The 21669-nt window shown below is 56.3% G+C and overlaps 3 protein-coding genes across 9 annotated transcripts; all 3 read left to right on the forward strand.

Annotated features, from left to right (window-relative positions):
* Window positions 1-186: 186 nt before the first annotated feature.
* Window positions 187-8082, forward strand: dab2ipa (DAB2 interacting protein a). 2 transcript variants are annotated; one of them, XM_049762671.2, is made up of 17 exons: window positions 187-1769; window positions 1853-2025; window positions 2343-2614; window positions 2717-2925; window positions 2979-3123; window positions 3321-3465; window positions 3634-3870; window positions 3956-4148; window positions 4374-4669; window positions 5078-5169; window positions 5239-5685; window positions 5784-6034; window positions 6126-6239; window positions 6327-6449; window positions 6628-6707; window positions 6900-6987; window positions 7103-8082. In XM_049762671.2, exons 1-17 carry the CDS (start codon window positions 1557-1559, stop codon window positions 7271-7273), a joined length of 3249 nt encoding a protein of 1082 aa, XP_049618628.1. In that variant the 5' UTR covers window positions 187-1556; the 3' UTR covers window positions 7274-8082. The 2 variants fall into 2 exon arrangements, with proteins under 2 accessions (XP_049618628.1, XP_049618629.1); XM_049762672.2 differs by having other exon boundaries at window positions 191-1769; window positions 4428-4669.
* A 451-nt stretch (window positions 8083-8533) lies between these two features.
* LOC125993827 (cip1-interacting zinc finger protein) lies at window positions 8534-14215 on the forward strand. Of its 4 annotated transcripts, none has more exons than XM_049762776.2 (7): window positions 8534-9140; window positions 9225-9353; window positions 9428-9522; window positions 9589-9667; window positions 9722-9826; window positions 9887-10038; window positions 10140-14215. In XM_049762776.2, exons 1-7 carry the CDS (start codon window positions 8937-8939, stop codon window positions 10150-10152), a joined length of 777 nt encoding a protein of 258 aa, XP_049618733.1. In that variant the 5' UTR covers window positions 8534-8936; the 3' UTR covers window positions 10153-14215. The 4 variants fall into 4 exon arrangements, with proteins under 4 accessions (XP_049618733.1, XP_049618735.1, XP_049618734.1 ...); XM_049762778.2 differs by having other exon boundaries at window positions 9722-9820; XM_049762777.2 differs by having other exon boundaries at window positions 8536-9140; window positions 9722-9820; window positions 9884-10038.
* Window positions 14216-14990: 775 nt separating this feature from the next.
* On the forward strand, window positions 14991-21413 carry LOC125993798 (far upstream element-binding protein 3). 3 transcript variants are annotated; one of them, XM_049762700.2, is made up of 18 exons: window positions 15007-15431; window positions 16471-16561; window positions 16696-16726; window positions 16790-16836; window positions 16915-16986; window positions 17097-17154; window positions 17290-17452; window positions 17523-17621; window positions 17701-17802; window positions 17897-17999; window positions 18066-18166; window positions 18305-18443; window positions 18503-18663; window positions 18734-18801; window positions 18874-18959; window positions 19029-19100; window positions 19229-19326; window positions 19573-21413. In XM_049762700.2, exons 1-18 carry the CDS (start codon window positions 15336-15338, stop codon window positions 19579-19581), a joined length of 1596 nt encoding a protein of 531 aa, XP_049618657.1. In that variant the 5' UTR covers window positions 15007-15335; the 3' UTR covers window positions 19582-21413. The 3 variants fall into 3 exon arrangements, with proteins under 3 accessions (XP_049618655.1, XP_049618657.1, XP_049618656.1); XM_049762699.1 differs by having other exon boundaries at window positions 15012-15431; window positions 17701-17817; XM_049762698.2 differs by having other exon boundaries at window positions 14991-15431; window positions 18874-19100.
* The last annotated feature ends 256 nt before the right edge of the window (window positions 21414-21669 follow it).

The raw sequence follows: 21669 nt of genomic DNA on the forward strand, positions 1-21669 counted from the left end.
TGCAGAAGCGGCTCCCGCTCCAAAGTCTTTGGCACGGATGACGGCAGGCGAGAGCAATCCACCCACATAATGAGCGTCGCAAATGCGGGTGGCGTCAACGCCAGTCCCCGTTGCGTGTTTTCTTTTGTGCCTTTGACTCTGCCCTACCGACCCTTTGTTTTGGGTGTCGTCCCACTGTCGACGGCTAGATGGCGGCGGGCGCCAGATTTTGCCGCCGGACACAAAAATGGGACGTTTTTGCTCGAGGTGATTTCTCATCCACGCCCTCAGAAAGCGGCAGCTTCCACTTTCATGTTATAATGCACTGGGAAAAAGAGCATTTGGAAACAGGTTTGACACACTGTACAATATATTGGCGTTATCCATTGCTCTCGCTCGCTCTCTCTCTTTCTCTCAAATCATCAAGGCTCGAAATAAGCAGTTTGGCTTCGCAGTCAGTCCCGTGACATGAACAGATAGATGTTTGATTGACGTCCATTTGCGGCATCGGGATAGTAAGTCCGAAAGTGGAATTTGGACCCTCAGCCGAATACTGACTGACTGACTGACAACGTCGTCGCTGGATGATGCCCTTGCGCAGCAGCTGCAGTCTTTCAAAGATGGAGGAAGGGAGGAGAGAGAGGAAGTAGGGCAGCATCCGTGATGGGAGGGGCCGTGCGCGCGCGGCTGGAGCCTCCAGCATCAGCAGCTAGGAGACGCGTGCGCGCGCACGCACAGACAGACAGATAGATAGACAGACAGGATCAGCAGGTTTGTCTTTCATGGGGTCTTGTTTGCTTGAGAATAGCGCGGGTGTGTAAACCTTCTCCATCTCTTTCTCCTCCTCCTCTTCACCTGCACAGAATGCTTTGTGAGTACTTCTCTTTTGTCCTCTCGATCGACACGCTATCTGCAGTGCGTGCGCGCACGCGCGTGCATCGAGCGCGCTGCCTGCCGTGTTAGCATGCGGCTAGGCTAGGCCCGCCGCTTTTCAGCAACGCCAAGGCAAAAGTCAACCTGTGCGTCGCTGCTCGATCGGCATGCGTCCAAACCTCCACGACTGTACGCGTGCGCGTCGCTCGCTCGCGTGTAAGAAATACTGTCCCTGCCCGGGTGCCCCCCCCCCCCCACACCCACCCTACGCCCGCCTGCCCGTTCGCCTTCCTCCTCTTCAATACGACCTTTAGAAATGCAAGCGTTCAACTCAACTTTAGGTTTGAGGGAACCTGAGATGGGCAACTCATTTTCCGACATCCCATAATGTTCATATTCGATCGAATCAATGGTATTATGTAACTTGAGAGTACCCTAATAGCATTTATGCTGTGGCATGTTTACATGACTTAATTGTAACCCTTTACACGGCATAAAAGAAACATTTTGATGTTTTATTGAATGTCAATGTACGTCCCAGCCATTTCTAATTCACGCAATACATTGACTTGCAACGGGCCCTTTGACGGCAATTATCCGAAGTAGCTGGCTCTAAAAATAATGCCGTCAGAATTGCTTCCGGAGGTCTTTTGGGTGCTCATCCCGCGTCTGCCCCCTGATCACGTTTCCGCCGTCAGACACAAATGGGTCAAGGCGGGCCGGGCTGGAGCCATCCGGACGCGCGATGTCCAGACACTTGTTTTGTGCGCAGGCGTGTCATGCGTCGGCCGCGCTGCGCTCGTCAGGAGTCGGTGTTAAGCGGCGGAGGGGTGACCTCTCTGGAGCTGAAAATGGACCAATCGGTGATCATCAAACCCGTTCACTCCTCGCTTCTGGGCCAGGACTACTGCTTTGAGGTCAGAGGCACGGCGGGGGTGGGCGGGCTGGCCGTCGGCGGGTAGGCCACTCTCACCCTGCCCGCGACCCGTCGGCACGGCAGGTGACCACCTCGGCGGGGACCAAGTGCTTCTCGTGCCGCTCAGCGGCCGAGCGGGACAAGTGGATGGAGAACCTGCGGCGAGCTGTGCAACCCAACAAAGACAACAGCCGACGCCTGGAGAACCTTCTGACCTTGTGGGTCATCGAAGCCAAGGACCTGCCCGCCAAGAAGAGGTGACCGTTGGCCGGTGGCGGCGGCCGAATACGCTCGCGGCGGCCGCTCACTCGGCTCAGCTCGGACTTTGCTCGGTCCTGGAGGCTGCGTGGCGGCGGCACGTGTGTTTTGTGGACTCGGAGAAGGCGTTGTGTGTGTGTGTGTGTGTGTGTGTGTGTGTGTGTGTGTGTGTGTGTGTGTGTGCGTGCGTGTGTGCGTGTGTGTGTGTGTGTGCGCGCGCGCGCTTCGAGCTCTAACTTTGTTGGAAGGTGGAGACCACTCACACCGACTCCCTCCCTCCCTCCCTCCCTCCCTCTCTCCGGCCTGCTGTGCGCAGGTACTTCTGTGAACTTTGTCTAGACGACAGCCTGTACGCACGCACGTCCTGCAAGATGAAGACGGACAACATCTTTTGGGGCGAGCGCTTCGACTTCAGCAGTCTGCCGTGCGTCAACGCCGTGACGCTGCACATCTACAAAGACACAGACAGGAAACGCAAGAAGGACAAGAGCAGCTACGTGGGTCTGGTCAACATCCCCGTCATCACGGTGACGGGCAGACAGCTGGTGGAGAAGTGGTACACGGTCAGCATGCCCAGCACCATCAGGGGTGAGATATGTATATTTGGGCACGCTGGCCCGCCAGCGGCCTTTGCGGCAGGATCCGGAACGTGACGCGTCGCTGCATCGGTTTCCACGCCCGGGTCAACAGGCAAGTCGAGCGTGCCGACGGTGCGGGTGAAGGCGCGCTACCAGAGCGTAGCCATCCTGCCCATGGAGCAGTACAAAGAGTTTGCCGAGTTCATCAGCGCCAACTACTTGCTGCTGTGCAACACGCTGGAATCTTCCATCGGCCTGCGAGCCAAAGAGGAAGTGGCGGCGGCGCTGGTTCACATCCTGCACAGCACCGGCAAAGCCAAGGTAGGAACCCCGCCCGCCCCCGTCACGCAACCCCTGACGCTCGCCGTCGACAGGACTTCCTGACGGACTTGATGATGTCGGAGGTGGACCGTTACCGGGACAATGATCAGCTGATCTTCAGAGAGAACACCCTGGCCACTAAAAGCATTGAGGAATACTTGAAGCTGATTGGACAAAAGTACCTGCAGGACGCGCTGGGTACGCCATTGCAGGCCGGCTGCTCGGTTGGCCGGCCGGCCAGCCGGCTGGCCGGCCGGCTGGCTGGCTGGCTGGCTGGCTGGCTGGCTGGCTGGCAGGCTGGCCGGCTGGCCGGCTGGCTGGCTGGCTGGCCGGCTGGCCGGCCGGCCGGCACTCCGACACCAAGCGAGGCTGACGCGTACGTTGCCTGTGTTCAGGCGAGTTCATCAAAGCTCTGTGCGAGTCGGACGAGAACTGCGAGGTGGACGCGTCTCGCTGCGCCGGCTCTGAGCTGGCCGAGCATCAGGCCAACCTGAGAATGTGCTGTGAGCTGGCCTTCTGCAAGATACTCGACTCCTACAGGTCTGGCCCGCACGCATGTATACCTGGGACACTCAGACAACCACAGCGGCGGCGCACGTGCGCATCCGTGCGCATCCGTGCGCTCAGACCCAGCCATTCAGCCATTCACTCACTCACTCAGCCGCGCCTCGACTCCAAGTGACTGACGGCGCGGCGTGCCCCCTACAGGGTGTTTCCTCGGGAGCTGAAGGAGGTTTTTGCCTCGTGGCGTCAGGAGTGCAGCAACCGTGGGAGAACAGACATCAGCGAGCGCCTGATCAGCGCCTCGCTGTTCCTGCGCTTCCTGTGTCCGGCGGTGATGTCGCCCTCGCTCTTCGACCTGACGCAAGGATACCCCGACGAGCGCACGGCTCGCACGCTGACGCTCATCGCCAAAGTCATCCAGACGCTGGCCAACTTCAGCAAGTGAGTCCGTCTGTCCGATCGTTCGCCGGCCGACCGGCCGGCTGGCCAGCCGGCCCGGCGTAACGCCTGCCCGCGCCGCTTTTAGGTTCGGCACTAAAGAAGAATACATGCTCTTCATGAACGACTTTGTGGAGCTCCAGTGGAGCAACATGCAGCGATTCCTGCAGGAGATCTCCAACCCCGATGGACTCAACCACACCGGCGCCGGCTTTGACGGATACGTCGACCTGGGCCGGGAGCTGTCCTGCCTGCACACCTTGCTCGCTGAGCTGGACCAGGTGACCGACCGACCGAGCGTTCGGAGGAGGGAGGGGGTTCCAAACAGGTACCAGGGGTGACCGGGGTGGGTGACACGCAGGAGAAGCTTTCGCTCGTGCTCAGCGTACATGACAGACTATACACGCGGCAAAAGCGGCCGGTCGCTGGCCAGACGTTCAGTCGGCTGACGTGCGTGGCGCAGCTGCAAATTTGCTCAGGTGTTAGGCATGACCTTCTCGATGCAGGAGGAGCCTTCGGCCGGGTGGCACCCAGGTGACACGTCCGCCTTTCCTCCTCAGTCCTGCCTGTCCAAGCTGAGTCCGCTTCCTCGGATCCTACGGGACGTGACGGCGGCTCTGGCCAACCCCGGGGGCGGGCCTTATCCCGGGAAAGCCTCCTCGCCCGAGCAGCAATTGTCGTCCCCGCCGCCGCCGCCGCCGCCACCGCCACCACCACCTTTGTCGCCGCCGCCCCTCTCACCTCCTCTGGCAGCATGCAATCCCTCGCTCGGCCAGCAGTGCGGCGTTGGACCGGACGGAGGGTTAGTCCCCATACCTGAGTCAGCAACCGCCTCACCAGCGCAACGACACAGCCCAGATGGGAAGGGCCGAGCCGAGCCAGCTGCCGGCAGCTGGTCACCAGCCGGTGAGCAGCTATCGGCAGCTGCCGGCAGCTGATGACCGACTGACTGGCTGTCGGTCTCGGCTGCGGCCGGGGTGGCGCAGTGGGTACCGAAGGTTCGCGGGATTGAATCTGGGCAGGTTCTTTTTTGTTTCGTCCCAATTACGTAACAGTGCCACGTGTATTCCGTTACCGCTCGAGGCTGCTTTTGTCACCTTCTTGGAATGGATTGACCTCTTTGCTATGGGAAACACGTGCGAAGCCATGGCAGCACCGCCGTTAGCAGAATGGCCGAGCTTTCCGTAAATAACGACGGAATTTGTCGCAGGTTGGTGGATTTCACCAGGCTTCCGTCGCCCACGCCTGAAAACAAAGATTTGTTCTTTGTCACAAAAGGTTCCAGTCTTCAGCCTGCGTCAGGTGACCTTTCATCTTTGGCCCGAGCCTCGTCCGTCCGTGACAGCTGAACTCGCGTGTCGCTTGTCGTAGGCCCGCGCGGCTCTCCGGCCCCGAGCTCCTCCTACTCGGAGCCCAACGACGAGGCGGCGTTCGCGAGAGCGGGCCAGGAAGTGAGCAGTGCGGAGGGCCGGAGCCTGTCTCTGGTGGACCTGCAGGATTCCTTCCCCGGTGATGCGGCGGATGACAGCCAATGGCAGCGCAGGGCGGGGTTGCTGCCGTTGTCCTTCCAGAACCCCGTCTATCACATGTCGTCGCGGCAACCCCGCCGGGCCGAGGCCGCGCCCTCCGACGGCTGCTCTGCGACCTCGCAAGGCGGGGATGAGCGCAACTCGGCCGTCGCGCCCAGATCCGCCTTCCTCACCCAGATGCAAGTGGGCGCGGCCTGCGGGGGCGAGCGAGGAGAGCGTCTGTCGGCCGTATCCAGCAGCAGCAGCGGAGAAGAGCAAAACAGAAGAGCGCTCTCGGACAACATCACAAGTAACATTTTTCTTTCCTTGTCACCAATGAGACGTATGCAGCCGACCTACCTTTGAATGTCCGAGCGAGGGAGGGTTGACGCCCCGCTCTCGCACTAGGTGGCGGCGCGCCCCCCCGTCAGAGCTGCACGGGTCCTCAGCGTCGCATTGACCAACCGCCGCCGCCCTTGGCGGCGGCGCCGCCCCCGACGCGGGGCCGCACGCCGCCCAGCATGCTCCCCCCTCGCCCCACCTCTGGGAGCATGATGTCGTCCAGTCCCGATTGGCCCAGCAGCGGACACTCGCGACTGCGCCAGGCCTCGTCTTCGTCCAAAGGAGACAGTCCCGAAAAAGTGCGGCCTGCCACAAAGGTCAGTAGCGTGGCAACCTGGCCGGCCCGTACCGTACCGTACCACGCCGCGCACGCTAAACCTCGACACGGTGGCGCGTGCGTTTGCCCAGGCGCCGTCTCCATGCGCGTTGGACCGTACGGCCGCCTGGCTTCTCAACATGAACTCTGCCTCTTCCTACGCCGAGACGGAAGACGACCGCCATGACGATGCCCTCATCGACAAGGTAACCAAGCGCCTGCCAACCTGCCGCTGAACACCTTAACCGAGACACACCTAATTCATGGTTGTGTGTGTGTGTGCGCGTGGACAGTACCAGCAGGACATTGCATTGCTGCAGGAGAAACTTCGTGTGGCGGCCCTGCGTCAGGAGGAGTGTGAGGCCCGGCTCCTGGTTCAGGACCAGCAAAACCAGCGTCTGCTGCAGGAATATCAGGTAGGTGCAGCCCATCTTCTGTTTGGCTTCGGGCCGCTGCCACCGCACAGGACACTGGCTTCATTTCTTCACTTCCAATACACACAAAAGCACAGCATGCATGTACTATGTTGAACTTTTTTTTTTTCAATCAATCAAGCCATGAAAGCTTTTTGAGTCACATGTTCATGCGCTTCAGGCTCGACTGGAGGATACAGAGAGTCGGCTGAGGAGGCTGCAGGATGACAAAGATCTCCAGATGAACAGCATCATCAGCAGGTTCACTTCTCGTTGTGTCTGCGTGCCTGGCTGCCTGGCTGCCTGGCTGCCTGGCTGCCTGGCTGCCTGGCTGCCTGGCTGCCTGGCTGCCTGGCTGCCAGGCTGCCTGGCTGCCTGGCTGCCAGGCTGCCTGGCTGCCAGGCTGCCTGGCTGCCTGCCTGGGAAGTAACACACACCCTTTGACCCGAGCAGGTTGATGGCAGTGGAAGAGGAGCTGAAGAAAGATCATTCCGAAATGCAGGCTGTGGTTGACTCCAAGCAAAAGATCATTGAGGCACAGGTCTGTCTGTTTAATACGAGGGTGAGCGAATGGCACGCTCCCTTTGTCAAAACAAACAAAACACATTTGCCATTCTGACCATGTGTAGTAATCATGATACCAATGTGTCGATCAGGAGAAGCGGATGGCAAATCTGGACGCTACCAACAGTCGCCTGATGGCGGCGCTGGCTCAGCTGAAAGAGCGCTACGGCGTGACATCACAGAGGAACGGTTTGTCTCCTAGCAACACATCATCGCTGCAGATCACAGAAAACGGCGAGTTTCGCAATTCGGATCATCGCTGAGCCGGCCGGCTACAGGCCGGCGGCGGCAGCGACAACTGCAAGTGGGAGGTTCCCTAGCAAGTTGGTACGCACGCACGCACGCACGCACGCACAAGCACACACCAAGAAGAACGTTAACCACTCCACGTCAGCGTCTGACATTTCCCGTTTGCACGAGCGCTCGCTCGCCTTCCTGTGGCGCGCCACCAGATGCTTAAAGGAAGGCAGGATTCAACATTTGCGTTCAAATGCAGCAGTGAAACAAATCAGCCAGCTAGCCAGCCAGCCAGCCCGCCAGCCAATCACATCGCATTGACCATTTGAAAAAACCCCACATTGTTTTGGTTGTGTCATAGCACTCGCGGCAAGCATCCCTGTTGCAAGAGGTTCTGCCGATCTGACGGAATTTAGCCGCCTGGTCTTTGTGTCTTTGTCAAAGCCTTTCATTGTGCAAGTCGCCATCAACACCAGAGAGACTTGAATAAAGTACGGCAGCCAGCCAGCCTGCCAGCCAGCCAGCCAGCCAGCCAGCAGCATCGGTCAGTGTGCTTTCTTGCTCTTGGTGAAGCCAGGCACAAGTCACCAAACGGTGGCTTTTTAATCGATGCAGGAAGTGACGTGTATATAATATAATATAATATATACATATACTATATATTATAATATGTAAATAAATACCATCAATGTCTATTAAGACACTAAACGTTGCCGGAACACATTTTGTTTAGAAGGGCTGCTGTGTTTTAACAAGGAAAGACCGATGTGCTTATGGATGAAGATGACTTGTACTTGTGCTTGTGAACAGTAAAGAGGAGTGAGTGCTTGTGCAACGGAGGTTATTGATTTTTATTCCAAAACAATAGTCTTTGTCAATAGACTGGCACATGGGTCCCTGACCGGGCGTCGACCCCAAGCCTCGCGCGGTGAAAGCGCCGCAGCCTAACCACCGGAGGGAGCATCAGGGACACTTTCGAAGAGAATGCAACTTGGATCAAATAGGGCACCATACAAAAGAACACCTTATTTGGGGAAATGAGATCAAAATGTTCCCACACTGAGGAATGTTTCCTTCCCTTTTCTCGCAGGCTCCATGAAAACGGTTCGTTTGCAAAGAATCTTGTATTGTAGCACAAAAAGTCCAATTGCGCGGGCAAGACGCTTTTGCGTGTCAGCCAATCACGGCACTCGTCGAGCAGACGAAGCCTTGTCTGTGTGTCAGCCAATCACGGCACCCGTCGAGCAGACGAAGCCTGTCAGCCAATCACGGCACCCGTCGGGCGAGCAGACCAAGTCATCGGTGACGTCACCGCTCCACAACCAACCATACATGCTTCGATGCGCGCTGCACTAAACACTTCCTGGATGACTCGATACACGCTCCGAAGCATCGGAACCCCAACACTACCGATGAGCCCCCAACGGGCTCACTTCTAAGGGCTTCAAAAGCCGCTTTGGGATTCATTAAAGACGACGAGAAAAGGTTTTCGCTCGCCAAGCGTCTTTCGTCAAAACCCGGAAGCGAGTCGCTGCCGCATTCCCAAGCACTCGCGACGTCAGTGGATGACGTCTACTGGTCCAAAAAACGCGACACCTTGAATTGGCTTCAACAGGGCTGAGCAATTGAAGGACGTTGGACGTTGTCGCCTGAAGTGTGTTTCAATGTCGAGCCGAGGAGACCGCCGCCATGTCGACCGCCGCCATGTCGACCGCCGGTGACGAGGGCGCGGACTCGCGGGTGGACTCGCGAGTCGGAGCGGCGCGCCAGAGCGCTGCTCCGGAACGTCCGCCTCTTTTCCCCTCCGATGACAGCAGCGATGGAGTTTGTCCTCCGGAGCCAGCAAACGCAGCAGGAGCAGGAGGGAGTCGCCACGGCTACCAAACTTGCCCGGTGAGTCAAACTTGTCGTCGCCCCCGCGCCGACCGCGTTGTCGCAGCAGCGCCGAAACACTTGCCGTGTTCGCGCCTTCTCCAGAGCGCGTCTTCGCTAAAGGTGACTATCCAGCGGCGCGGCGACGGTCGCGCCTTCAAGATGGCCGGCGAGCGGCGGGCGGATCCGGGGCTTCGCTGTCACCTGTGCGGGGTCACCTGCTCAACCATGCCGGTGCGGACGGCGGGAGGCCGGCCAAGCGCCAGACTTTCGCAGCCATCATCTTTGACCTGCGTGCGTGTGTTTAGATGTTTGTGGAGCACATGAGCAGCTCAGATCACGTGAGCAAGTGGGAGGAGATGGCGCATTCCGTCAGTGTCGTCACGCGCGCGCTCTCCAACAGGTAGGAACCGACGAATTCCAGCCAAACACAGGCGCCGGCTCTGCTGTGACGTGCTTTGTCCGCCAGGAGACGCCGTTGGTGCGACACTTGTCAGAGTGACTTTAGCCATGATGTCATCAGCCATCGCCAGACCAAACGACACAAAGTGAGTTGATGGATGGCGTGTGCGCGTTTCCCAGTCTCATTTGTTTTCTGACAGGCGCTCAAGCGTGTGGCGCGGCCGTTCTGTGCGGCGTGCCGTCGTCATTTCAAGACGCCCCGGAAGTTTGTGGAGCACATGAAGTCGGACAAGCACAAGGTGCAGGTGAGAGTTTGTCCGTCCGTCGGCCGGCACCCGCTGACGAGCGTGCGCCCCTCTCAGAAGGTGCGCGCCCAGAAGGCTCAGGGGCAGGAGCTCATCACCGTGGATGCCATTGGCTGTTTTGAAGAGGAAGGGGGCGGGGCAAAGCAGGAAATGGCGTCAGAACCGGCCGAAGACGAGGCGGCCGCTCGCTCGCTCGCTCGCTCGACCGACAGGTGAGCCGGCCCCTTTTTGACTCTTGGTGGCTGGCTGGCCGGCCGGCCGGCCATTGGGCAGCCTGCCCGCAATAACTGCTCTCATCCTTCCGCCCGCGCAGGTGGCCGGCCTAGAAGCCCATGACGGAAGTGACCTCACTTGACAGCTCGTTGTAGCTGATTTGGGATAATATTTTGCAGAAATCACGGTTTAAAAAAAAATGATTAGCGAGACGTCCAATGGGCACTTTTGTGTACTAACGCCCCGGCTGAAGCTGCACCCTTCCTTCCTTCCTTCCTTCCTTCCTTCCTTCCTTCCTTCCTTCCTTCCTTCCTTCCTTCCTTCCTTCCTTCCTTCCTCGCTCGCTTACTTGCTTGCTTGCTTCCTTCTTTCCTTTCTTTCTTCCCTTCCTTTCTCCCAACTTTCCCTCCATCCTTCCTTGCCTTTGAGCGACGCCGCTTGCCTTTGAGTGGTGATGAGGCAATGCCGCCAGCAGATGGCGACGGAGAGGCAGCCTTTTACGGCGGGCTTGGAAAGGCGCCCTAAGCCTGTAGCCTGTAGGAAGACACAAAACTCTGCGAGTTTGCAAATGTCATGATTATGCCTAGCAACTATGAAATGAAATTGTGCACGGGGGCCAATATGTGTTTTGGTTGTGGCTGCTTTTCTTTCTCCATGCAGCTCTGCATATCTCACTTGCTGGCTGTATTTGAATAGAGGCAATGGCGCGCGCATGCGTGAGTTTTGTTTGTTTTTTGCGCTGCCGCGTCAGGTGGAAATGAACGCGTGCATGCGTCTGCCTGTTTGTGCATGCGAGCGAGCGGCGCTTGATCAAGCGGGCTCGCCCGCCAAGGACGCGCAAGAAAAAGACCCTGCACGTGCACGTGCATGGTGGCATAATGACTTATTGATTGGCCCCCAAAGAAAGCAGACGGCTGCATGCATGGTGCGCCTGTGCCATGCAGTGTAACCTTGGCGTCGCAAACACCGCGTGTTCGTTCAATCTGGACCTAACGCGTAATCGTTTAGCCTTAGCCTCCCCATCGAGTTGTCTTGCCGCTTTCTCGCGCAAAGCGAAGCAAAATGGTGTGAGGGCATACGGCCGCTTCTCCTCTCCCGACTCGCGGGCCGCCGCAGAACCGCACCGTGCGCCCTCAAACTCATTTTTCAACACATGGAATTGCGACGCTTAGACTAAGGGCAAATTCCCAAAGCTTTAGTAACGACAATAGCAAGCAATTGATTGATGGATAAATCAAACAATTGGGATGTGAGGATTTGAATTGTGATCGGCCCTTGACTCTCATCGGCCTGAATGCAACTCGTCATTGGAACATGCAACGCAATAGTTTGAAAAAGCTTTTCAGAGATGTTTTTTTTTCTCTTCCCTGTCCTCCATAAAAGCTCAGCTGCCGCGAGGTCACAAAAGTGCCTCGAATGAGCTCCTGACGAGCTTTTTCTTTCTCTTAAACTCCATTTGCAAGCGCGCGCGCGCGTCTTTTGTCATTGACAAGCCATTAAGTCCAAGGACGCGCGTCCCTCTTCTGCGCGCGTGCGCGCACACGCTCTTTCCTTTCGAACGAACACGCGCGTGACGTGACGCCGTCGTCGCGCTGCTTGACTTTTTTCACTTGCTCAGATTTGCAATTGCTCCTCCACGCGAAAGACAAGTGTGTGCGCGCGCGCTCGTCGGAGAGTGTTCATCAAGGTGCGTGCGCGCGTGTGTTCCCCGCTCTTGCGTGCGCTCAAGTGACGTGTGAGTGACAGGCGGACTACCCCCCGCCCCCCCGGTGATCAAGCGTCCTTGGCGGCTAACCTGCAATTAAGGTGCAATTAGCGCGCCGCGCTCCCATGACGACAAACTGTAAAGCTGCATTCGTGGAAAATGGAAAGTAGGAAAAATCCCACTAGAACCCGAGCCCCATGCGCAACAACCCTTTGAACCGGGCGGTCCGAGTTTAGATGTCGTACCACAATGTGACGTCACTAGACAATGGTCGCCATCGTCAATTGGGATTGCGATCAAATGGGAGGAACCGCGCAAAACTTGACATAGATCAGAAAGTTTATTTATGAATAATGGAGATTTTAACGTAGCACAGCGTGATTTGTACTGACTGCGTGAAATGATTTGATATTTCTTTATTTAAATGAAATAAATCGTGACGAAGGTTTACTCTCGGTAGAGGTAGGGGCAATGCAGCCGCAAAGATGCGCATGCGTGTCACTCACGGTGAGAAGGCAGGCGGAGGGAGCCCTGCTGAGCTCGATTGCTGCTCGCTTGCCTCTCAACTTGTATTTTTAGGAAGCAGACATGCGCCCAGTTCGCGCATACACAATCGGTGTGCGTGCTTAATGATGTGATAGCCGTGAAATAGAGATTGACTTTATTATATTTTTAGGATAGTGCGTCTAGATGTGTGTGTGTGTGTGTGTATTGATATATTTGTTATATTGTATGTGTGTATGTATAATATATATATATATATATATATATATATATATATATATATATATATATATATATATATATATGTATATGTATATGTGTGTGTGTGTGTGTGTGTTTTGGTGCGTCAAAAGTGACTATTTTGTAAAGATTGCCAATTGATAGACGTTTAGCGGTTTGTGATGGATGTCCCGCGACGAGTCGGTCACCTCTTCGAAGTCATTCAAATCTTCCATTTGCATTCCAGTCCAATCCAATCTTTTCACTCCCATGCACCCACCACACTGATAAGACTTTTAGCTTCCTTTGTTTAGGATTTCTTTGGCCCGCCATCAAGAAGTTCTCAATGCAAGTCTGCAAATTGACTTCATTGTAGACGCGCGCAGTGCTAATGAATTGAAGCAGTCGTAATGGACATGAAGACAATAAGCACTCATTAGTACCCCCACCCGTCGCGCCCGAGCCAGCCCGCACCTCCGAGGACACATGCAGATAGACGTAGAGACAATTGAAGCGTGTGTCACCGCACAACACAGGGAAGCTGATGTCGGTGCCGGTGGCTCCATGCAGCACCTGCCCGACACAAGCACCCTTTCTTTTTCACGCGCAAGCGGCTCCGTCCGCTGAGGCGCGTCGACGGGATTCGACGCTTTCCCGACCCGAATTTGGACCTTTACCCGCAATCGGCGCAAATTGACTTCATTGTAGACGCATTCGTGGACGTGCATGGTCGCCGAAAGCGCGCCGATGGGCGTTATGCGCACGCACCCACGCACGCGCGTGCGGGTGGGGCGAGAGGTCAAGTACTTTGCGTCCCTATGAGATGATGAAAAGGTCAAAATGGTGAAAAGGGACCACAAAAGAACATTTGCCTCGGACACAATGGCGCGCCAACCGAGGTGAGCGTGGATTGGCTGCCGGCTCGATTCCTTTCAGCGGCACCAGCTGCGCAAGGTCGCGGGGAGGGAGGGAGGGAGGGAGGGAGGGGGGCTACGGCACATTTTGGGGGAGGACCACTGAGGGGGACTGTGCGTGTACTTGTGGCTCTCTATCGGTTTGTGTGTCTCGTCATACTGTCGTCTTTGTAGGGGGTGGTGAAGGTTGGTCTGTGTGTGTGTGTGTGTGTGTGTGTGTGTGTGTGTGTGTGTGTGTGTGTGTGTGTGTGTGTGTGTGTGTGTGTGTGTGTGTGTGTGTATTGTTTGTCTATTTGTGAACGGGAGATAATTGTAAAAAAAAAACACGCATTCACTGTAAAGCGTTTTGATGGAATTCAGTGACATTTTGTAAGATTTGACATGAGTGGTGGTATTGGTGGTGGGGGGGGGGGGGTTGTCAATGAATCTAAGCTGCACGTAGGCCTAAACAAGAGCAGCCAAACGCCAGCTCTCCTCTTCCGCTCCTCTTCGTCTTCTTGGCTCGAAAGGAAGTGACGAATGCGGACAGACGGATGGACGGCCTTGAGAATTTTGAGGGCGCGTTTGCCAACATGACTCACTTGACTGAGTGGAAATTGGGGGGGGGGAAGCACAACATTTTTACAAACGGGCCAACCAAAATGGATCCCTCCGACATGATTGACTCCCTTTCTCCGTGTTTTCTTGCATGCCTGACTAAGCAATGCGACTCCAAGAATGGCATTGGTCCACCCCGGCTCGACACCCAATCTATTTGGCCATTTTGCATGGAAATGTCATTTCAATGGTAGTATTGCATCTTCACTTGAATAAACATTTGACAGTTGGGCTCAACGTTTTTGAAACAAACACGCTTTCTTCAACTAGAAACCAAGGTGCACATCCTTTCAACATGCATCCACGTCATTCGCTTTGCTAAGGCACAGAGCGACAAACAGGCCTTGAAAATGGAGCGCGTCTCATCCGGACCTTTGTCTTTTATCGGCAGTAGCGTCATTACACACAAAAAAACTACAGCCTTTTCAATATTTCTTGAAAATTTGGGGCGAGGAAGACCACCAAGGTCACGCGGCCCAGAGTCAGGACGGCGAAGAAGCCGCTTCATGACTTGTGCGCGCGCATCGAGTGAAGTGGAAGACGTCCCGAGTTTGTTGGACGTCGACGGGAAACATCCGAGCGTGCATATGCATTATGCGGATTGCAACACAAGTGAAAAACAGGTCAATTGTGAATTATGCAGATTGCATTATGAGTGAAAACGTCTAAAAGCATCAAATTGCAAGTAAACAATGTTAACCTAGTTATCCTTTCTTTTTTATTCTTCTTCAATTTAATGGTGTAATGTAGGCCCCAAAGCCATGCACAAATCAATGATTGATGGTACACTGGGGAGGGAGTAAGTAGTCTGGATTATGTACGGCCCGGCCCGTACATAATCCAGACTACGTGCGCGCGTATCCTACAGTATATGCAACGGGACAAGAGTTGGAAAAGAGGCGGCGTGTTTGCACTCGTTGTCAAGAGTCCTTGCCGTCGGGGAACTTTTCGGGCACCGTTTTGGGAACTTTCGTCTGCCACCTGTGGCGCCCGCGGGACCACGTGATTCGACGCGGAAGCGGAAGCGACAGCCAGCTGAGACAGCCGCGCGCGGCACAGATCGTCTCCTCGGCGCGACAGGACGCGCTCGACGAGTTGGAACGAGCGCGACGCTTCTTCAAAAGCCTTCTTCCGTCCACCTTCCGCTCCTTCCTTGCCGCACGAGCGCAATGGCGCCGGCTCGCCACCTCCAGACCACCTCCTACTCGCGTCTCGCCCCGGAATTGTGAGGGCGGGCCGGCCAACCGGCCGGTCGGTCAGTCGAGTGAGCCCTCTGTGCCCTAGGAGAGCATCTGCGCCTGGCCGAGAGCTGAGCTAGCGCTAGCAGGCTAACGGCTAGCGAGCTAGTGGCGCTGTAATGGCGGAGCTGGTGCAGGCTGGAGGACAGGCCTCGATCGGCCAGCCGGCGCTCAAGTCGGACGGCCTGGCCGACGCGCTGCAGCGGGCCCGCCAGGTAACCTCCGCCGAGGGGCCGCCGGCCAGAGACTCCCGCACCCCCCGCAGTCCCCCAACGCGCCTCTTCCGTCGAGTCCGCACACTTTTTTTGCCTGCTTTCGGACCGCCGACCGCTCGCAACTTGGACCAGACGCGCGCGAGCGCAGCGCGCACGCACGCCAACTAGCAGGCTAAGCTAGTTGAGCCACTTTGGACGACTTTTACGCTACTGACACAAGGCCCCCCCAATCCTCCCGCCCCCGCCGGGAGAGACTTTTGGGGGGAGACTTTGACGAGCTGTCATGCCAAAGTTGGGGGTGGGGGGGCGGTGAGACGACGACGCGTTGGGGCTGGTTGTTGGCGTCCACACGTGTCACTCGGCCTGCCAACTTGTTGAACTCGCCAACAAACTAACTTAGCGATCAACGACTTGTTTAGTATACTAAGTAACACACATTTGTTTGTAGACTAACTCAGTCAACTGAAGGGCTGCGAGTGAAAACACACACACGTGTGGGGTCCAAATTATAAAGTTTTGTCATGTGGACCCCAATTTCCAGATTGACTCGAGTCAAACGCAAACACGATGTGTTGAACTCTCAAACAAGCAAGCAAGCCTTCAACAGCACCTTTTGCTGCACTAATTCAGGTCAACTTTGACTTTCCCTGGCATGCATCACATTTCCTATGCGAACACGGGTATCTCTAAACAGCGGTCCCCGGGCCAGTAGCTGGGCCGGGCCGGGCTGGGCCAGGCCCGGCCGCACAGCCCAGAGTCAACAAACTTGCTGGTACTTGCAAATGATTTGACATGTCTCCTCAACATGAACGCTGCGTGCCCTGACTCGGGGAACTCCCCGCCCTTCCCCTCCCCATGGACGTGTCAATGATCATCCATTTGTCCACTTAGCAGCTAACAAGCCAATGGACAAAAAAAGTTTAGCGCAGCGACTGGCGCACAAGCGCTCCATTTGCCTCTCGGCGGGCGTTCACGCTTACGAGCACGCAAACTTGTTGTGTTAGTGTGGCCCAATGAGCACACTTCCTGCGCTCCCCAGATGGTGGGAAAGATGGGCGAGGCGGTGCCGCACATGGACGGCTCGCCGGCGAGCGCTGAGCCGTCGCTCTATTACAAGCGAGACGACGCAGGTGAGAGCTGCGGCCGAGCCACGATGTCCTCGGTGCTCTTTTGGATCGTATGCCGTGATGTTGTCTCACTTAGCGTGTTAGCTTGCTGACTGACGACGTCGTGTCTGTTTGTGCGCCTGTATGTTTGCGTTTAGGTAGCCAAGTGTCAGCAGGGGGCCACCAAAGGTATGAGCGCTGCACGTGCGCTGCAGCCCAGTGCGGCATCTTGAGCGGCTGTGCGTGTTTCAGGGTGCTGACGGAGGACTACAAGGTCCCCGACAGGATGGTGGGCTTCAGTAAGTGGCTGTCCTCCGCCCGCCCGCTTGCTCACCCGCCCGCGCCTTCTCACAATCGTGTGCGCGCGTGCGTGGCAGTCATTGGCCGGGGCGGCGAGCAGATCACCAGGATCCAGCTGGAGTCGGGATGCAAGATCCAGATCGCCGCCGGTGAGTCCCGGCCGCTGGCATCGGGCCCGTGGCTGGCGCCCCTGCTGACGGCGTGCGTGCGCGTGTGTGTGTGTGTGTGTGTGTGTGCGCGCGCGTGTGACCCTGCCTAGATAGCGGCGGTCTGCTGGAGCGGCCCTGTTCCCTGACCGGGACGCCCGAGTGCATCGAGTGAGTGGCCGACGTGCCGCTGCTATGCTCGCTTTGCATTTGCGTCTTTGCGTCAGTACGAGCGCACGTGTCTTTGCGTGTTTGCATATCAATGAAGCTTTGAGGTGGTTGTGCGTGTGCGTGTGCGCGGCGTAGGCAGGCCAAGCGTCTCCTGGTTCAAATCGTGGAGCGCTGCAGGAACGGCCCCGGCTTCCCCGGCGACTTGGACGGCGGAGCCCTGGTGCAAGAGATGCTGATCCCGGCCAGCAAGGTGGGGCTGGTGATCGGCCGGGGGGGCGAAACCATCAAGCAGCTGCAGGTAAGGGAGTCTTCTGCTCGCTCTGGCCGCGCGCACGCGTTCGTTGACCTTGGCCCGGTGTGCACGTCAGGAGCGCGCCGGTGTGAAGATGATGATGATCCAAGACGGTCCCATGCCCACGGGAGCAGATAAACCTCTCCGCATCTCCGGCGACCCGTACAAGGTTCAGGTGCCCAAAGCCTCCCGGATCCACGTTGATTCAATCTCCGGCCCGAGCGCGAGCTTTCTCTGAAGCGTGCCCGTTGCAGGTGGCCAAGGAGCTGGTGCTGGAGGTGATCCGGGAGAAGGACGGCGACTTCCGGGGGGGACGCGGCGACTTCTCTGCCCGACCGGGAGGAGCCGGCCTTGACGTACGCGCGGCTGAAGTAAAAGGCGCTCGATCCGCTTCGCCGGGCCTGGACGGACGGGCCTGACGCCACCGCCTCTCCTTCCCTCTTTTGGCAGGTTCCCGTTCCAAGGTTTGCGGTGGGCATCGTCATCGGCCGCAACGGCGAAATGATCAAGAAGATTCAGAATGACGCTGGAGTGCGCGTCCAGTTTAAAACAGGTAGCGCCCGCTCGCGCCCCGTCGGTTTCGGGGGGAACCTGAGCGTGGCCCTCGTCTCCTCCGCAGACGACGGCGTCAGTCCGGAGCGCGTTGCCATGGTGATGGGGCAGCCGGAACGCTGTCAGCACGCGCTGCATCTCATCAACGAGCTCATCCGGACGGCGCAGGTAAGCCCCAGATCCATTTAGCCTTTGAAAGCAGGCAGCGTCGTTGGCTTTGTCTTGGTCTCAAATGCTTTGGCCTTCTTCCTTCCTTTCTTCCTCCCTCCCTCCCTCCCTCACTCCCTTCCTCCTTCCGCCGTTCAGGAGCGCGACGGCTTTGGCTCGGCGCTGAGGGCCAACCGGGCCAGAGGCCGCGGGGATTGGACCATGGGTTCCCCCGGACCCCTGCAGGAGGTCACCTACACCATCCCGGCGGACAAGTGCGGCCTGGTCATCGGCAAAGGCAAGCCGTTGCCGCCGCCGCCGTGATGCTAAGCGCTAAGCTAACGACTGAGCTCGCAGGTGGCGAAAGCATCAAGAGCATCAACCAGCAGTCTGGCGCCCACGTGGAGCTCCAGAGGAACCCGCCGCCCTCTACCGACCCCAACGCCCGCGTCTTCACCATCCGGGGCTCGGCGCAGCAGATGGAGCACGCCCGGCAGCTCATCGACGACAAAATCGGGGTGGGTGAGACGCGTTTGGGGCCGGGATGCCCACGCGCCCTCTCGCCCCTGCGCCTTCTTTTGTCTGCAGGGTTCCGGCATCGTGAGTAACGGAGGATTCGGCTTCGGCCCCTTTGCGCAAGGCCCCGCCCACCAGAAGTAGGTCCCCGCCCGCCATCACAGCGGCGTGCGCGCTCCTCTCCGCAAGGCACTGATGTGGCGCTTTTGCAGCTGCGGCGCTGCTCAGACCTTCTTGACGGGCGTGTGGGGGAACACCTACCAGACGGGCTGGCAGAACGCCACGCAGCAGGACCCCGGTAACGCGCCCGCGCACCGACCCGCCATCTCCGTAGCAACGCCTCATCTTCGTGCCCCCGTGCGTGCAGGTCCGCAGGGCCAGCCCGCCGGCGTGATGAGTGACTATGGCAAAGCGTGGGAAGACTACTACAAGAAACAAAGTACGCCAAAACACTTTTTATCACACTTTTTACTCGGCTCGATGGCCGCTTGTGACGTCGCCGGGGTCTCTTTGTGTGTGTGCGTGTTTCTCGTTTGTGTGTGCGTGCGTGCGTGCGCACTCGCTCAGGTCAGTCGTCCCAGCAGAGTTCGCTGCCCGACTACACGGCAGCGCTGGCTGAGTATTACCGCCAGCAGCCCTACTTGTGGAACCCCGCCCAGATCCAGGTAGAGCACGGGTAGCGATGTCATCACACACACATCCGGCCGCTTCGTTCCGCTCGTGCCGAAGCCCGCTGCGACTGGCCAGTAGGGGGCGGCAAAGCGGTTTCGCTGGGCTCGGTCAATCCTTTGGGCCCTGCGCTGGCGGCTCACTAACAGTGCCCAATAGCTGCGTTCGTATTTGCACATTGCCTTGAATTGTTTTTGACACGGCCTATTTGACGTTGACGATGTCATTTCCTGTCTCTGTAGGATCACTAGGAGGCCCCTCCCTCCATCCCTCGGACGCCACGCCTCCCTTCCTCCCTCCCTCCCTCCCTCTTTTCGAAGAGCAAATTAACAGCAGACACAGGAAGTGCTCTTTTGGTTTTAACCTCCGAATTGTTGGACTTCCTGTTTGGCCTTTTTTTTTGGGTGTAATCCAATCCCACCGCGGACAAGTTTGAACAAAGTTCACACCACCTTTTGTTTTTTTTCTTTGTCTTTTCACCACGTGATGCCTCGCAGTCTTGAGGAAGACGACGACAATATAGTTTTAAGCATGCTGCAGATTGTTATGCCTTTTTTTTTTTCTCTGTGGATGTTTTCATGGCGTCGGACAAAAAGGTGACTTTGACGACAGGGTTGGTTGTTTCTCGTTTGAAACCATCAGAAGTCCGCAATTTGGATATGCTAGCAATAGTGACTAAGTTTGTTTTTCTTTGGGTTCTTAAATCTTGTCTATTGTGGGGTCGGACTCAGGACGGCGTGGTGGAACTTTTGGTCGCCGCTCGTAATATGCGTGCGCAGCTGTCGGTGGCTAAAGTGCTTGCGGCCTGTCACGAGGATGAGTTTGAAGGAATGGCAAATTCCATCAAATGAGCACTTTAGCTCCCCGTTTCTTGTCTGTCAGCCAGCCTTAAGGAAAGAAAGCCACGAGCGTGCTTCTTTACACTCGAACGGATGGACGGACGTCACTTTTTCAATGGAGCCAGCCGTCAGTCTCGCCGTGACTCGGACGGCCACGTGCTAGTGATGCCGTGCGATTTTTTTCCTCTTCCTGGTTTCGCGAGAGTTTTTAATCTTGTTTACCGCATAAGGTGATCCTCTCTTTGTTTTCTCTGTGGGCGGTGCCAAACTAGCACATTAGCGCTTAAGTTTCCTGTTTGTGGCTAAAGTCAGAGCGGTCCTTTTTTCATGAGTTTGCATTCATTCACGTTCCCACTCTGTTTATTGTTTTATCACTTTATTCACCACCGTCTTTCCGTTTTCACTTGGCCTCAGCAAAAGGAGGGTGCTAGCTTGGCGCTAGCATAGCGTGTGTCGGACCACAGATGTTTTGTCAGGTGTGTGTGTGTGTGTGTGTGTGTGTGTGTGTGTGTGTGTGTGTGTGTGTGTGTGTGTGTGTGTGTGACCATGATGATGAGGAGTTGGGTTCAGGGCTCTATTTAAATGTTTATGAATATTTGGTTTGATCATGAGCTAATATGCTAATGCTACATGTACATGTCACATCAGAATCAATTTTGTTTTGTTTGCTTTATAATGATTAGGGAGTATTTGATAAATCAGATTCATGGTTTTCATAGAGGAGGCCCCTAACCCAGCCACAGAGTCAATGGTATCGTCTGTTCTATAAAAATGCTGCGGTAGTGATTCGGAACGGGAATTCCCTATCTCTTGAATCACTCCAAATTTTGAGCAATATTGGCTTTGATAATGTACTACAATTGCTAATGCTATGTGAACATGTCATTGCTTCCCAAGGATTTTTTTCCCCTTTTTTCCGTCGTCACCTGCCAACAAGGAAAAGCTCTTCTCAAGACTCCTATGCTAAATGCTAAAGCTAACATCTGGCGAGCCCGAGAGCGGCCGATTAGCCAATTAGCTCGTTGGCCCTGACGGCGACTCCAAGGTCGGGAAACGGATGGCTGGGGACGTCCCCGTTTCGTTTTTTCGCGGCTCCGCCAAACTTGATTTGTTTTGTTTTGTTTTTCTAATGGACGTTTGTCCAAATGTAACCTTGGACTTTTTATGGACTGATGGGTGAGGAAGACGAAGGTGAACATGATGATTTAACCATGAGGGCTAATAAAGAAGCTCCTTCTTTCTGACTTCCTGTGTCTTTATGAACACGTCCTGCGGCGGCCATCTTTTCCGTTCCATTAATAATGGATCCCTTATTTATTTATTTATTCTTGGTCCAGATGGCCTGATTGATGATGTCATACCCGGTCGTGTGCGCCTCCCTCCAACGCGTGTGGTTGTAACGTGATGAGTGTAGGCCAGTTATTAGTGTGCTTGCCGTGTGTCTTTGTGGTTGTGAGTCTCAGTACGTGTTGGGCTTGCTTTCTGCGACTTTTGGGTTGT

The sequence above is a fragment of the Syngnathus scovelli genome, chromosome 3, assembly GCF_024217435.2.
Source record: "Syngnathus scovelli strain Florida chromosome 3, RoL_Ssco_1.2, whole genome shotgun sequence".
In the NCBI taxonomy this organism is placed as follows: domain Eukaryota; kingdom Metazoa; phylum Chordata; class Actinopteri; order Syngnathiformes; family Syngnathidae; genus Syngnathus; species Syngnathus scovelli.